The sequence below is a fragment of the Myxocyprinus asiaticus genome, chromosome 20 (assembly GCF_019703515.2).
Source record: "Myxocyprinus asiaticus isolate MX2 ecotype Aquarium Trade chromosome 20, UBuf_Myxa_2, whole genome shotgun sequence".
Lineage (NCBI taxonomy): Eukaryota > Metazoa > Chordata > Actinopteri > Cypriniformes > Catostomidae > Myxocyprinus > Myxocyprinus asiaticus.
This window is the reverse complement of record NC_059363.1, coordinates 13,506,509-13,522,109: the sequence shown is the minus strand read 5'-3', so window position 1 is coordinate 13,522,109 and position 15,601 is coordinate 13,506,509. Positions and strand designations below refer to the sequence as shown.

At 37.5% G+C, this 15,601-nt stretch overlaps 1 protein-coding gene across 2 annotated transcripts in view; it reads left to right on the top strand.

Annotated features, from left to right (window-relative positions):
* The window catches only part of LOC127411385 (alpha-actinin-2-like), a 28,577-nt gene extending 13,370 nt beyond the window's left edge, over positions 1-15,207 (top strand). Inside the window, exons 8-22 of one of the 2 annotated variants that reach the window (XM_051646912.1) lie at positions 99-184; positions 297-389; positions 603-833; positions 1,748-1,895; positions 2,606-2,756; positions 4,193-4,301; positions 7,275-7,415; positions 7,520-7,702; positions 10,230-10,364; positions 11,118-11,297; positions 11,610-11,756; positions 12,214-12,291; positions 12,594-12,659; positions 13,050-13,208; positions 13,319-15,207. In XM_051646912.1, coding sequence (XP_051502872.1) covers positions 99-184; positions 297-389; positions 603-833; positions 1,748-1,895; positions 2,606-2,756; positions 4,193-4,301; positions 7,275-7,415; positions 7,520-7,702; positions 10,230-10,364; positions 11,118-11,297; positions 11,610-11,756; positions 12,214-12,291; positions 12,594-12,659; positions 13,050-13,208; positions 13,319-13,477 — 2,066 coding nt within the window. In that variant the 3' untranslated portion in view covers positions 13,478-15,207. The remainder of the gene's footprint in view (positions 1-98; positions 185-296; positions 390-602; positions 834-1,747; positions 1,896-2,605; positions 2,757-4,192; positions 4,302-7,274; positions 7,416-7,519; positions 7,703-10,229; positions 10,365-11,117; positions 11,298-11,609; positions 11,757-12,213; positions 12,292-12,593; positions 12,660-13,049; positions 13,209-13,318) is intronic. The other variant, XM_051646911.1, reaches the window with a different exon arrangement.
* Positions 15,208-15,601: the final 394 nt, after the last annotated feature.

Below are 15,601 nucleotides of genomic sequence, written 5' to 3'. Positions count from 1 at the left end.
TTTGTGCATTTCCTTGTGGTCTTACTATTTTCTTTCCTTAGCACCCTCCTGTAAATTGTCTCCTCTCTTGTCCTCTCCTCTCCTCTCCTCTCCTGCAGACATTCTGAACACCCCTAAGCCTGATGAGAGAGCTATTATGACATATGTGTCCTGCTTCTACCATGCATTTGCTGGAGCTGAACAGGTACTGAGTGCTAGCATGAGAAAAGAATAGATCTTTGTGTTCCTCTTTGCCTATGTCCCCCCACTCTATCCTTACTACCATCCTTCCATTCTTACTCTTTTCTCTCCATCAGGCTGAAACTGCTGCTAACAGGATTTGTAAGGTGCTGGGAGTGAATCAGGAAAATGAGAAGTTGATGGAAGAATATGAAAGACTGGCTAGTGAGGTCAGGAGACACACTGCACAAAAAAATACATTGGCACACACTTGTTGGTTAAAATGATTTCCCCACCCACATAGCCTTGGCTACATAATCAGAATAGAGAAATAGTTTCCAAGGCAATTCAAAGTTTTTTTTTGTTTTTTTTTTTGCAATAACAGGCACTGATGAATTGTGCTCAATTATAATAATAAACTTAAGCTGTCCTTTCTTCTCTAGCTGTTGGAGTGGATTAGACGTACCATCCCCTGGCTGGAGAACCGTGTGGCGGAGAAGACTATGGCAGAGATGCAGCGGAAGCTGGAGGATTTCCGAGATTACCGCAGATTGCACAAACCGCCCAGAGTGCAGGAGAAGAGTCAGCTAGAGATCAGCTTCAACACCCTGCAGACTAAACTCCGCATCAGCAACCGGCCTGCCTTCATGCCCTCTGAGGGAAAGATGGTGTCGGTGAGAGCCTACCCCCCCTTTTGTTTTTACATTAAACTAATTGACTCTTTGCTAAGCCCCACCTTAAAAGCGCTTCTGACCAATCCTGTCCTAGTAAATAAAGCGAATAAAGACATTTAGGATCTTTACAACCATTTTTCCTCACGAGCATGTACCTAAACAGAGATTTTCAAATCCACAACTTCTGTAGATATTTTTCAGCAATTTAGTCCCCAGAAGTATTGCTAGATCAGAAACATACAAGCATAAAAGATGTTAATATTTTGTAACTTGTGTGGTGAACCAGTGCAGGGGGCAGCAAGGGGGTGCTAAAGGGTCCGCAGAAAGTTTCCGAAAAAAGGGACGTGAACAATGTAAAAATATTTATACTGAATTTGATAACAGATTTATTCTGCTTTCTAAAGACTACAAATACATTTCAATTTAATTTAAAGTATTTTTATTCTAATAATGGGTAGAAAAAAAGATATGCTGTCAGTTTTATTCAAACAAAATATTTTCCTGATAATATTTTCATATTTCTTTTGGCTTTAGTGCAGTGACAATATAAACACCAATTATTTAATTTAGCAAACACCATGTTGTCTTTGTAATATGCTCTCTGTTTTTCTCTCACAGTATAAATTGGTCTTTATTTACTGTATAATGTAGCTGCCTTTATATTTCTGGACTGTGGTCCCTCGCAGGGAGGATTATCATATTCGGGGGTCCTTGGCATCAAAAAGTTTGAAAACCCTTAACTAGAAGACTATCATGATGTTCATTACTTTTAAGTGCAGTTGGCCTATATAATTGTCTCAGATTGTGGGTGTTTTTGAGTGTGGTTATATGTAAGCCGTATGTAACTCGTTTGTAAGTCGCTTTGTATAAAAGCAAATGTAAATGTACATGTAAATGAATGTGTGTTTGTGTAGGACATAGCAAGTGCTTGGCAGGGGCTGGAACAGGCTGAGAAGGGCTATGAGGAATGGTTGTTGACTGAAATTCGGAGACTGGAAAGATTGGACCATTTGGCAGAGAAATTCAGACAGAAAGCCACCAACCATGAGTGCTGGGCTGCAGGTGTGTCACAAACAAAGAGTGTGTGAATGTTTGTGAGTTTCATCACTATGATACTGCAAACTGTACAGCTGACTCCTGTAATGTATGTTAAATCCTTGTGAACTGGGAGGCCTGGGTAGCTCAGTGAGTATTGATGCTGACTACCACCCTGGAGTCGTGAGTTTGAATCCAGGGTGTGCTGAGTGACTCCAGCCAGGTCTCCTAAGCAACCAAATTGGCCCGGTTGCTAGGGAGGGTAGAGTCACATGGGGTAACCTCCTCGTGGTAACGATTAGTGGTTCTCGCTCTCAATGGGGCACGTGGTAAGTTGTGCGTGGATCGCGGAGAGTAGCATGAGCCTCCACATATGTGAGTGTCCGCCGTGTCATGCACAACGAGCCACGTGATAAGATGCGTGGATTGACGGTCTCAGAAGCGGAGGCAACTGAGACTTGTCCTCTGCCACCTGGCTTGAGGTGAGTAACTGTGCCACCACAAGGACCTACTAAGTAGAGTGAATTGGGCATTCCAAATTGGGGAGAAAAGGGGATATAAAAAATAAAAATCCCTGTGAACTGTAACTGCCTGGCCAACTTTGAGACTATTGTAAACCATCTAACTTAATTGACTTATTATGATTAAATTTGCCAGATTGCAACTTGCATTCCTTTTTGGATAAAAGTATTTGCTAAATGGATAAATCTAAATGTAATTCAAATGCTTTGCAATAGGTAAGGAGGAGATGTTGACACGGAAGGATTTTGAGTCAGCATCACTAATGGAAGTTCGAGCTTTGCTGCGGAAGCACGAGGCATTTGAGAGTGACCTTTCCGCTCACCAGGACAGAGTCGAGCAGATTGCTGCTATTGCTCAGGAGCTCAAGTATGACCTTTGACCCCTTAAATAATGAGTGTCCTCTACTACAGTATATGCTCAAGCATAACACTTATAACAGTGAATAACATCTTGTGCCATGCCATAGTTAGTATGCTCATTCTAGTATGTATTTTGTCCTTGTGACTGACCTGTGACGTTCTGTTTTCCAATGCCTTGCAGGGACTGGATAGCTTCGTTTCTCTTACACTGCTTGTCTACAGCTACACACACAAACACAAACACACACACACACACACACACACACACACACACACACACAAATTGGTGCAGCTATCATTATGAGGACTCTCCATAGACATAATGATTTTTATACTGTACGAACTATAGATTCTATTCCCTATCCCTAACCCTACCACTAAACCTAACCCTCACAAAAAACTTTCTGTATTTTTACATTTTCAAAAAAAACATCATTTAGTATGCGATCTGAATTATGGGGACACTAGAAATGTCCTTATAAACCACATTTATAGCATAATACCCTGGTAATTACCAGTTTGTAACCTAAAAAAAAAGTCCACCCAAACCTGCCCCCACACACACACACACACGCGCCGTGCATCGCTGTCTTTCTATTTTAGCATGTATTGTCTCCATGCAGGCCTGATTAATTGTCTGTGCCTGTGTGTATTTAGTCTGTGACTGACAGGTTCTGACCTTTAGGCTGTTGCTGTGGCTACAGTGTGATATCATTTATTAGCTATGGAGGTTTGCTAGTATGGACATAAAAGGCAAACAGAAAAGAAACACTGTGTGAACAGTTTGACACTACTATAAGGAGGGTGAAAGTTGATTTGTATTTTAAAGTACAGTTAGGCCATGGAAAACAGGATTGAGATCAAAGAGGTCAATGTACATCTATAGTACGGTAGTTCACCAAGCAACAAGCTACTCATAATTTAAAGTAGTTAGATGCAGTGAAGCTACTCTTTTGAAAAATTAACTTCATTACAAGCTATTAACAAAATCATAAGCTACTTAATAGGGTAATGTGTAAATGAACATATAAGTTACACTAAATACAGCTTAAAGTAATGTAATGAAAAACAGCATTTAAATATTTACATTAAAAAAAGTCCTAAAATACCAAGCAGGGACTTGTATCAGTTAATTGTTTTATGAATCTGTTCATTTCACAAGGGTCAGAAAGAGGGTGGGAAAAGATAAACTTCTGTTTTTGGTGCAAGAAACCTTCAGGAGAAAATGAATACCAAAGTATAAAATGCTTCAAAAGTGTAAAATGTTTCCATAGCATGCAACAGAACCATTTTTATTCCTCGTCATTGTTACTAGGTGCTTCTTCTTTTAACCACTAGAGGGAGACAGCAGATGGTAGTGTTATTTTGATGCCTGAGGTCTCTCTCTCTCTCTCTCTCTCTGTCTGTCTGTCTGTCTGTCTGTCTTTGTCGGTCACTTTAAAGTGAGCTGGACTATCATGATGTGGCATCAGTGAATCAAAGGTGTCAAAGTATCTGTGACCTCTGGGACCAACTGGGCACACTCACCCAGAAACGCAGAGAGTCACTGGAGGTACGCTGTTTACAGGGTTGGGCGGATTACTTTAAGAAAGTATTCTGGGCTGAATACAAAATACTCTTTCTAAAATGTATTCAGTAAAGTATTCCGAATGCATCAAATAAAAAGTAATGAATTCAGAATACTTTTAGAATACATATTAATAAAGGCAAGGCACAATTGGAAGAATTACATGTGATGTTATTATTATCTTATCTGAAGTGCTACACCTCCACTTTTAACTAATCTAAGTGAATCTGAATATCTTGTTTCTTTAAATTAGATGTGGAGTTGGACACTAATGTTTTTCTTTGTGGAAGGCTTGTAACAAAATTGTAATCTTCTTCTTAACTCCTTATTTAATTGAACTAACGAAGAATAATATACTGTATTTTGACACAAAATTAAAAAAGAAATGCAAGTAAACCATTTTTATTTTCGAGATGATAACTGGATGCCACTTGCAGAAATTAAACAAAATAGTGAGGTCATTTGACAACAATGTAGTATATTCATGATTTTAACTAGACTTGCTTGCGTATTTCCATAAGGCCTATTTATTCATTGTATTTATTTATTTATCTCTTTTATTACTGACACTTTTATTTTTGGGTGCTTCTGATTCTTTTACTCATCCTTTGTTTTTTTTATTGTGATGTCATATTTTTCGTGAATCACTTCATATGAGATGTTTTTAAAAAGTGAGATAAATAATAATATGTCTGTATCATGTTACAATACGCGTCACACTGAACTAGCCTCCCAAATTTGTTTTTTTTCTGTCTTCGTTTGGACTCTGATCCACTTCAAGTCATTTTCGGTCTTTCATTATTTGCAGTAGACCTACTTTCTCCCATATTTTACCTATTCATATTATTGCTTTTAATAACTGCTGTTTATCATTCTTCAAGTTTCTGATGTGGACGTGACTCACCAAATGCTTATCAAGAGGCGAGAGCCGTCTGTCTTTACTCCGTCTTTAAATGTATTTACACAGCAACAATCGCGAGAAACAATGTATAATGCGCGTGAAATTTTTTTTGCTGGCTGTATTGATACTGTTGCACAGCTGACAGTGCTCTGATTGTTAAGACAACGGCATACTGGCATGAATAAGATGTTGTATTTTAATTCATTAGTGCCTGACATCAAACCTATTGGTGACCACATTCCATTTTTAATGTATCCCAAAAACACAACCCGCAATTCTGAGATTTTAAATCGTGCGTTAAAATCTCAGAATTGTGGGTTACGTTTTTGGGATACTTTAAAAATGGACAGCGGTCACCAAAATGTGTTTTCAAATGAGCCCAGTTTTGCATGAAACCCTGGCAACGCTGCAGTAACGCGCGGCTGCTGATCTGAGGAAGAGAGAGCGAGAAGAACCATTTACAGCACGCATCTGCTGTTCAGAAACTCTCTTCAGAAAAACAATCAAGTTTCTCACTTGATTGACAAGAATTTGAATTTGGTCACTATGAGAGAAGTATTCTTAAAGTATTCTAACAAAATGTTATAAAGTAGGGGCCTGGGTAGCTCAGCAAGTAAAGATTCTGACTACCACTCCTGGTGTCACAAGTTCGAATCCAGGGTGTGCTGATTGACTCCAGCCAGGTCTCCTAAGCAACCAAATTGGCCCGGTTGCTAGGGAGGGTAGAGTCACATGGGGTAACCTCCTCGTGGTCACTATAATGTGGTTTGCTCTCGGTGGGGCGCGTGGTGAGTTGTGCATGGATGTCACGGAGAATAGCGTGAAGCCTCCACTGTAGTAACTGTATTTTGAATACAGGTGCTTGAAAACGTAACAGGAAGCTGAATACAGTTACTTCATTTTTGTATTCTGAATACGTAACATGTATTCTGTTACAGCCCAACCCTGGGTTTGTTTGTGTGTGTGTGTGTATGTATATATATATATATATATATATATATATATATATATATATACACACATATTTACATATACATACATATATATATATATATATATATATATATATATATACAGTACTGTGCAAAAGTTTTAGGCACTTGTGAAAAATGTTGCATAGTGAGGACTTCTTCAAAAATAATGCAATAAATAGTTTTCATTGATCAATTAATGTCATACAAAGTCCAGGAAACATAAAAAGCTAAATCAATATTTGGTTTGACCACCTTTGCATTCAAAATAGCACCAATTCGTACACCTGGACACGGTTTTTCTTGTTTTTTGGCAGATAGGATGTACCAAGCTTCTTGGACAATATGCCACAGTTCTTCTATCTATTTAGGCTGTCTCAATTGCTTCTGTCTCTTCATGTAATCTCAGACTGACTCGAAGTTCAGTGGTGGGCACTGTAGGGGCCATGCCATCTGTTGCAGGGCTCCCTGTATTTGCATAAGGAATGTTTGTCTCAAATTTATATTTCCCATTGACACACTAAAACTGAAGATGTAAATAACCATCTTAAGACAAATGTTTTTGTGAAACATATTATGTGCCTCAGACTTTTCCACAGTACTGTATATATAGAGTATGTATACATACTTATCTATAGTTTTGGCACAACTTTGTCCCCAGAAGTGAGGTAAATTCAAGAAAACCTCCCTCTGGGAACGTTTTGGTACGTCCTCATTTGGGAAAATGATCCATACATAAATATTGTTGACAAATATGCAAAAAGTTTTCTTTTAGGGTTAGGATTAGGTTGTGGGGAAGGGTTAGTGTTATAATCAGATGTATATAAAATCTATGAAGTCTATGGTATGTGCTCATTTAGAAATAATTGCGTTTCTAGGGCATATAATCTTTGCCATTCTACAAAAATTTATTTTTTTTTTTCTAGAATGTTCTGTGAAACATATGTAAGGAATAGCTCACCCCCAAAAAATGAAAATTCTTGAGGGTTTGTAAATGATTACAGCATTTCTGAATTTCTTTAAAGGATCCAATGTAAAAACAGTAAACAGCTGATATGGTCTGAATCTGTGTTGTCTTGTCTGTAGAGGACAGAGAAGCTTCTGGAGACAGTGGAGCAGTTGTTTCTGGAATACGCAAAGAGATCTGCACCCTTCAATAACTGGATGGAGGGAGCCATGGAAGACCTGCTGGACATGTTTATAGTGCACACCATAGAGGAGGTCCAGGTAAACACAACATACACCCCAAGAAACAGATACTGTAAATAAACACAAGAAAAAAGACCTTTTCTTCTAAAGTTTTCTTTGTCTATGTTCCTCATTGTGTGCAGAGTCTGATAGCTGGTCACGAGCAGTTTAAAGCTACTCTTCCTGAGGCAGATGCAGAGAGGAAGGCCATAGTCAGCATTCAGCAGGAAGTCCTAAAAATCTCCCATAGTTATGGTATCCGTGCAGATCTCACCAACCCCTACAGCACCATAACTCCTGAAGAGATCGCCGCCAAGTGGGACAAGGTCAGACACACACACCACAATTCTCAAAGAAATATTCTGGGTTCAGTACAAGTTAAGCTCAATCGACAGCATTTGTGGAATAATGTTGATTATATATTGTCGACTGAGCTTAGTTTGATGCTGTTTCATTGCTGTTCAGGAAATTTAAACAATAAGCTCCAATTTACCGTTATTTTTTAAATGTAAATAACTAATTTATCTCACATATTAAATGAATCTCTGATTTCAGTCTGTTGTATAATATCTATATCTCTTGACTCATTAAAAAAGCTCAACTGTTTTTTTTAGAGCAGTTTCTTATTAGAGCAGATCTGTGGCCTGTTACACAAAGCTAGTTGAATAAACTCAGAGTTTCAGAGTAAGTTTCAGGTTGACAAAACCAGATAGAGCCAAACAGGTTAAGAGATCTCAAGACGCTCGCTACAAACATTCTCTGTCAACTCAGAGTTTGATCCTGAGTTTGTGGGTAACTCTGAAGCTTGTGCACATGAATGAGTGACATTTGAAGCGAACAGCCAATGGGTGAAGAGAGTCGGCACGATTTACTTCTTGCGAGAAATTCAGTGTGATTTACGTCTCCACTGAAATCAAGAGATCATTATGAAAATATGAAGAATTTTAACATTTACACTACATGAAGAAACACTGTTGCTGCTGCAAAAGAAAAAAATAACTGAATATAATTTGTAAATTCATATTAAATAAGAACATACAGGCTTATTCATTTTAAAAGCATAAAAATCTATATATTTATCTAAAATGTAAATGCTTTTATATTAATTTAAATTAAAAGCCCAATATAATTTAATGAAGTGCAAGCTATGTCACTTTGTGTGATAGTCTAATATAATTCTAGGCAGTATTTTTGTTTATGGGCAAAGACTCGTCACACAATAAATTTGTCTTTAAAGTGTGACAATCACCTTACATTTATACATTTACATTTATTCATTTGGCAGACGCTTTTATCCAAAGCGACTTACAAAAGAGGAAAACATAAGCGAATCGTCTTAAGGAGACAGTGGTACGAAAAGTGCCATATTACAAAGTTTCACTAGCATCAGAATAGTAGTATTCAAAACAGATTAAAGTGCAACAAGAAATTATATTTTTTATTTATTTATTTATTGTATTTTTTTGTGACTGGTTAAGTGCTTATGGAAAATATGTGTTTTTAGCCATTTTTTGAAGACAGAAAGTGTGTCAGCTTTACGTATGGAGTTGGGAAGGTCATTCCTCCAACGTGGTATGATGAAGCCGAAAGTCCGGGAAGGTGTTTTGGTGCCCCTTTGTGTTGGTACAACAAGGCGACGTTCCTTAGCCAACCGCAGGCTTCTAGTGGGCGTGTAGCTCTGCAGACGTGGTTTTAGGTATGCTGGAGCAGACCCAGTGACTGTTCTGTATGCCAGCATCAGAGCCTTGAATTTGATACGTGCATCAACAGGCAGCCTGTGAAGGGAGACAAGGAGTGGTGTAACACGAGCCCTCTTTGGTTAATTAAAGACCAGACGTGCTGCTGCATTCTGGATCATTTGCAGGGGTCTAACTGCACATGCAGGGAGGCCTGCAATGAGAGCATTTCAGTAGTCCAGTCTAGTTATGACAAGTGACTGAACAAGAAGTTGTGTGGCATGTTCAGAGAGGAAGGGTCTTATCTTACTGATATTGTAGAGTGTAAATCTACATGATCTTGCTGTCTTTGAGATGTGGTCTGTACAATTTAGTTTGTTATCGATGGTTACCCCTAGATTTCTGACTGTTTTGGAAGGTGCTACTGTAGTTGAACCTTACGAACACTTTTGCAAGCAGTATTGTTTTCGAGTTTTTCAGCAACACGCTCTGCATGTAAAGAAATGCAAATAAACTCAATAATACATTTTAATGTGCTGCTCAAAAGATAAAAGTTTCCTGTTCTCTCAAATAAATCATCTTATAGTATCTTAATATACAGGTCTAATAATACATAAAATGTTAATATATAAATATAAATTCATGAAACATATCCATTTCCCTGTGAAGGGCGGTTTATTTTGGAGTGAGAAATACAGGGAGAGTGACTTCATTGCATCAGAGATGTCACTTTACTCACAGCTGATTGGTTCAGCTTCAGTTTGTGATCTGTAACCCAGAATAAAACTTGCTCCGGAGTAGGTTAGCCATGTAGCGTAAATTGCTATGGCGATGAACACCAGTAAAAACCGACCCACCTTCTTGAAACTGAAAAACCAGAGTTTGCTCAAACTAACCTCAAACTTACTTGGGTAGCCACTGAAACTGGCTTTGTGCAACAGGCCGCTGTTATAACAAAGGAATAATTGATAACAGTTAATCATTTTTCTCTTTTATGAACTGTTTTTAAAATGTTACTATACTAAACTTTGGTTTTCCCTGAATTTCATGATTTTTCATGCTGGTCAGGATGGATTATGCTAATTTGTGCTGGTTTTATCTATATGATGATTTTTCAAACAAAAACAGTTACTTTCGAGTGTGCCCTTAGATTTAATGAGGATGTGTGTGTATTCAGGTGAAGAAGTTGGTTCCCCAGCGTGACAGTGCACTGCAGGAGGAGTTAGCCCGACAGCATGCTAATGAAAGGCTCAGACGCCAGTTTGCGGCCCAGGCCAACCTCATTGGACCCTGGATACAGACCAGGATGGAGGTGGGTGGCTGAACCATCAGAAAATGAGATGTACATAAAATTGGTGAAAAGAAATAGATGTTTATTGTACACATTATCAAAAATACTTGACAAAAGAGAATTTTCAAACTTTGGCAAAGTTTTTGGCAAATTTTGGAACTAACACAAGGGGAAGTTAACACTTCTGTTAATCAGTCAAGTGGCACAGTTATTGCCAGTTGCCAATATGCTCAAAATGGTCAAATTGCCCCCTGGAGTTGCGAGTTCGAATCCAGGGTGTGCTGAGTGACTCCAGCCAGGTCTCCTAAGCAACCAAATTGGCCCGGTTGCTAGGGAGGGTAGAGTCACATGGGGTAACCTCCTTGTGGTCGTGTTAGTGTTTATTAGTGTTTCTCGCTCTCAATGGGGCGCGTGGTAAGTTGTGCGTGGATCGTGGAGAGTAGCATGAGCCTCCACATGCAGAGTCTCCGCGTTGTCATGCACAATGAGCCACGTGATAAGATGCGCGGATTGACGGTCTCAGAAGTGGAGGCAACTGAGACTTGTCCTCCGCCACCCAGATTGAGGTGAGTAACCACGCCACCATGAGGACCTACTAAGTAGAGTGAACTGGGCATTCCAAATTGGGGAGAAAATGGGATAAAAAATAAAAATACTAAATAATGGTCCAATTGCCTGGTCTATCACTAATAGATAAAGTATGTATTACTATAGTAATATATATATATTGCAAGTCCATCTTGACTTGTTGTACATGTGTTAATGACACAACAGGAAATTGGCCGTTGTTCTGTGGCGATGGGTGGGACGCTGGAGGATCAGATGACCCAGCTGAAGCAGTATGAGCATGTGATTGTGAGCTACAAACCCAACATTGACAGACTGGAGGGAGACCACCAACTCATCCAGGAGTCACTTATCTTTGACAACAAACACACAAACTACACCATGGAGGTACACTCATGCACACATGCAAAAATTCTTTCGCTCCTGTAGCTCAAACGAGTATGGCGCAAAACAAGATAATAGGTTTGATTCCCAGGGAGCTCACAAAATGGACAAAACATACATCTGCTATGCACTGCAAGTTGCACAGAAAAAAACCATCTTACAAATGTGATTAAATGTAAACATCCATGTCATGCATATTCAGGTGTATTTACATATACATTTATTTATTGTTTTAGAATAATTCGAACACTTAGCAACAAGTTTAAATTGTGCCGTAATCCTGTTTAATTACTGCAATATCCCTCTCTCTTTCAGCACATCCGTGTTGGATGGGAGCTCCTCTTGACTACGATCGCTCGTACTATAAATGAAATTGAGACTCAGATTCTGACACGCGATGCAAAGGGCATCAGCCAGAAACAGATGAACGAATTCCGCTCCTCGTTCAACCACTTTGATCGGGTGCTGTACTCTGTGTTTACGTAAATTAACTACACTAACCTCTTTTTTACTGTGACTGGATGCTCTACTAAACTGTATTTAATCTTCACTACCCCTCTACCCCACTGAGCATTAAAATACATTAAAAAACAACAAATCTGTCCACAGAAACAAATACATATTCTTTTGCTTTATTTTATCTATGTTTTGCCTTCAATTTATCAGAGGCTTCACAAGGCAAGAGTGGTAACTATCCCTCTCATCAGATTATGCTAAAACAAAGTGAATGAGGCAAGACACAGTAATGCTGTGCAAAGAGATACATGTATATGTGACATTTCATATCATGAAATTTAGATGTAGCCAGTAATTTTGTGCAGTTTTTGTGTCTCTTATTATATTGATCACTTTAATTACTTTATTTCTACTTACTATCTGTGCATGTACTGTATATGTGTCTGTGGATACCTGCTCTCAGGAAGAGAAGAGTAATCTCATGCCTGATGAGTTTAAAGCATGTCTGATCAGCCTTGGTAATGTGGGAAATGATAAACAGGTACTAACCACACCCCTCTCCCCAACATGTCTGCTAATCCTTGACCCCAACATGTAGTTCTTTGCATAGATTGATATATATTTATTCCCGTGTCTATCGGGATGTAGATCTGATGTATCTCTCCTAATTTTTCTGTCTCCGGTAGTATGATGTCTCATTTATTTTGTTTATGTGTGTGAATGTATGTGTGTTTCTGTGTTAGGTGCTACCATTTTCCCTTCTCTCCATTGCTTTGTTTTTCCTGCCGTGCCCTCCGTTATCCGTCCACACTCAACTGCTACACTTTAACGTTTGTGGTGCAGAAGAAGAACGGTGCAATGGATTCTGATGACTTTAGGGCCTGTCTGATCTCAATGGGCTATGATCTGGTATGGTTCAGAGAGGACTGCCAATAAAAATAATTTTCATAATCAGTGTTGTTGTCTTGTTTTCTAGGTGCTTTTTTGTTATGTTGTGGTTTAATTTTGTTGTGCTGTTGTTTATTTCCATTGTGTTTTCCACTTGGTTTTGTTGTGCTTCCCTGGTTTATGCTTCAAACAAGAAGATTTATTTTTTTTTTTACTTAATTCTTTTTTCATAATTTTAAGCATCAATTTAACAGAATTTAGTGAGGTTTAGAAATTGTGCTGTGCAAATTATAAAACACAGTAAGTATAATATACTTTATATAGCATAGCAAAAACATGCTGTGATGATGGGACAGTATTTCAGTTTTTAAATACTATAAATGTGTATATGTTTGTGTCTGTTTTTTTAAGGGTGAAGTGGAGTTTGCTCGGATCATGATGCTGGTTGATCCAAACACAACAGGTGTTGTGTCGTTCCAGTCCTTCATTGACTTCATGACCAGAGAGACAGCAGACACAGATACAGCTGAACAGGTCATCGCCTCCTTCAGGATCCTCGCTGCAGACAAGGTGCGTGTGTGGGTTATGTTGTTTACCTAATCTCAAATGAAGAGGAGCATCTCTCTCCGAGATATTCTTTCCATGCCCCTTATCTGTTGTTTGCTTAATGTCTTTTACAGCCGTATATTCTGGCAGATGAGCTAAGGCGTGAGCTTCCTCCAGATCAGGCAGAGTACTGCATTAGCAGGATGCCCCCATATACCGGCAGTGGAGCTTTAAATGGAGCCCTGGACTACACCGCCTTCTCCACTGCCCTCTACGGAGAGAGTGACCTTTAACTTCAGTACCTGACCTTTGATCTTGAAAATTCCACCTCACTTGTTACCCTAGTAAATTCTTTACCCAGCGGATCCAGTGCACCAAAGAAATTAAAACATGCAAGTTACATGAAACAAATTTTTATTTCCATATTCACAGTAAATATTATTCGCTAGTTGATATAGATATTATGGTTTATTAAATAAAACATTTTTTAAATAAAACCTTTGGAACGCAGTCAAAATGCAGCCAATAAAGTGAAAATTTTGCCATTTAGCTGCAAGCTTATGAAATTGATATTCACTTTGTTCCTATTGAATTTGTGGTAATGGTAAGAATATCAGACTGTCATTCATGTATTGCTTTTGGTCATGTAGTACAATAACAATTGAGATACAACGTGTCGCTCTATATCACATTATATTTGTTTGAAAAAAAATATCAGTAATGCACTAAGCATTTTAAGTTATGCATTTTTTTCTTTTTTCTTTCAAGAATTAAATCCTTTGCCTTTGCAAGTGTAAAACCTACAATATGGAAGATTTTGCTAATTGAATTACTCTCAAATTGCCATGGTTAATTGAGAAAGTCTAGTTTCCTTTTATTTTACCCTGGTAGTATCCCTCAAAACATGCAGAGCAGAATTCTAGAATTGCTGGAATTTTACTGAGGTGCAGCATATCATCTCAGATAATCAGGGGATGTTTTTACCAGTTAGGACACTCAGTGTGAATTATATTATTTTTATATACGGATTCTTCTTTGACAACATCACCTGACCCTTTGCTACAGTGCCTGATATACAGTAATATTTTATAAAGTAAGGAGAGGAGGCATGTATCATTCTCATTAGTGAGTCAGTAAGCATGAGCGCACCAAATACACACTGCAAAAAATACTTTTCTTAATTACTGTAGTATTTTTGTTTTGTTCTCCAGTGAAAATATCCAAACATTCTCAAAACAAGTAAAATTTAAAAATATCTTGTTTTCAGAAATCTGACTAAATCTATTAAAGTTTATGCTTAAAACAAGAAAAAAACTATAAACTTATTTCAAAGGGTAAACAAGTATATTTGTCTTACCCCCAAATGGTATATATATATATATATATATATATATATATATATATATATATATATATATATATATATATATATATTCTTGTTTTAAGCATAAGTTTACTCAGTTTTAGATTTCTCAGTTAGATTTCTCTGAAGACAAGACTTGATATACCATTTTGCTTGTCAAGTAAATATATCTTTTAAGAATATTTAGATATTTTTACTGGAAAACAAGACAAAAATCCCTTTTTTTTTTCTTTTTGCAGTATACTGATTTTGTTGCACTCGATAAAAGATGTTTGAACATTTTCATCAAGTCAAGAAGTTGTATGCAATCTACAGATAAAAACAAAAATTATTTTGTGACAATACCTGACTTTTTTGGGAGTATTCAGTTGTACTCTTCCAGGTTCAAATGTCTTCATGTTAAAATGTTTGGGATATTAAAACTATTTGATTTCCAGAAATGTCAGTCAAACTTAATTTGAAGAAAGGTCACACCAGTGGCATATACTGTGACATTGCATTGTGATTTTGCATTTCAATTTGTTATCCCACAAAAATACCTTTAATACACAACAATGAAAGTGATTGTGAATGTTTTTGGTGTTAAATTACTATGAGCAAGAAGGCCAAATATGTTGGTTTTACAGTCACACAAATAAAAAATAAATCTTATTAAATCAAGTCTCTGCATTTGTTATATGTCAAATATTAATTGAATGTAAAAAAATATACATATAAATAATGATACATGAATAATATATGAAAAATAATAAACACATTTTTATATAATATAGTGAATATAAAATAATTAATTGATTAGTTGATCATTAATATTAATTAGATGTTAAAGTTTCATGTCTCTGAAACATGAAACAATTCTTTCTTTCTTTCTCTCCAAACATGGTAAACACCTTACTTTCCCACTTTAACCTTATCAAATGTGAGCAGTATTATCTCATGATGGGTGGTTTCATGGTCTCTCTCTCTGTCCTGGGATGCACCTGTGGCTGGATAAGTGGGGAGTTGTTCAGTCTTCTGTTTCTTGTGCACCGAATCCTGAACATCCAACGCACGG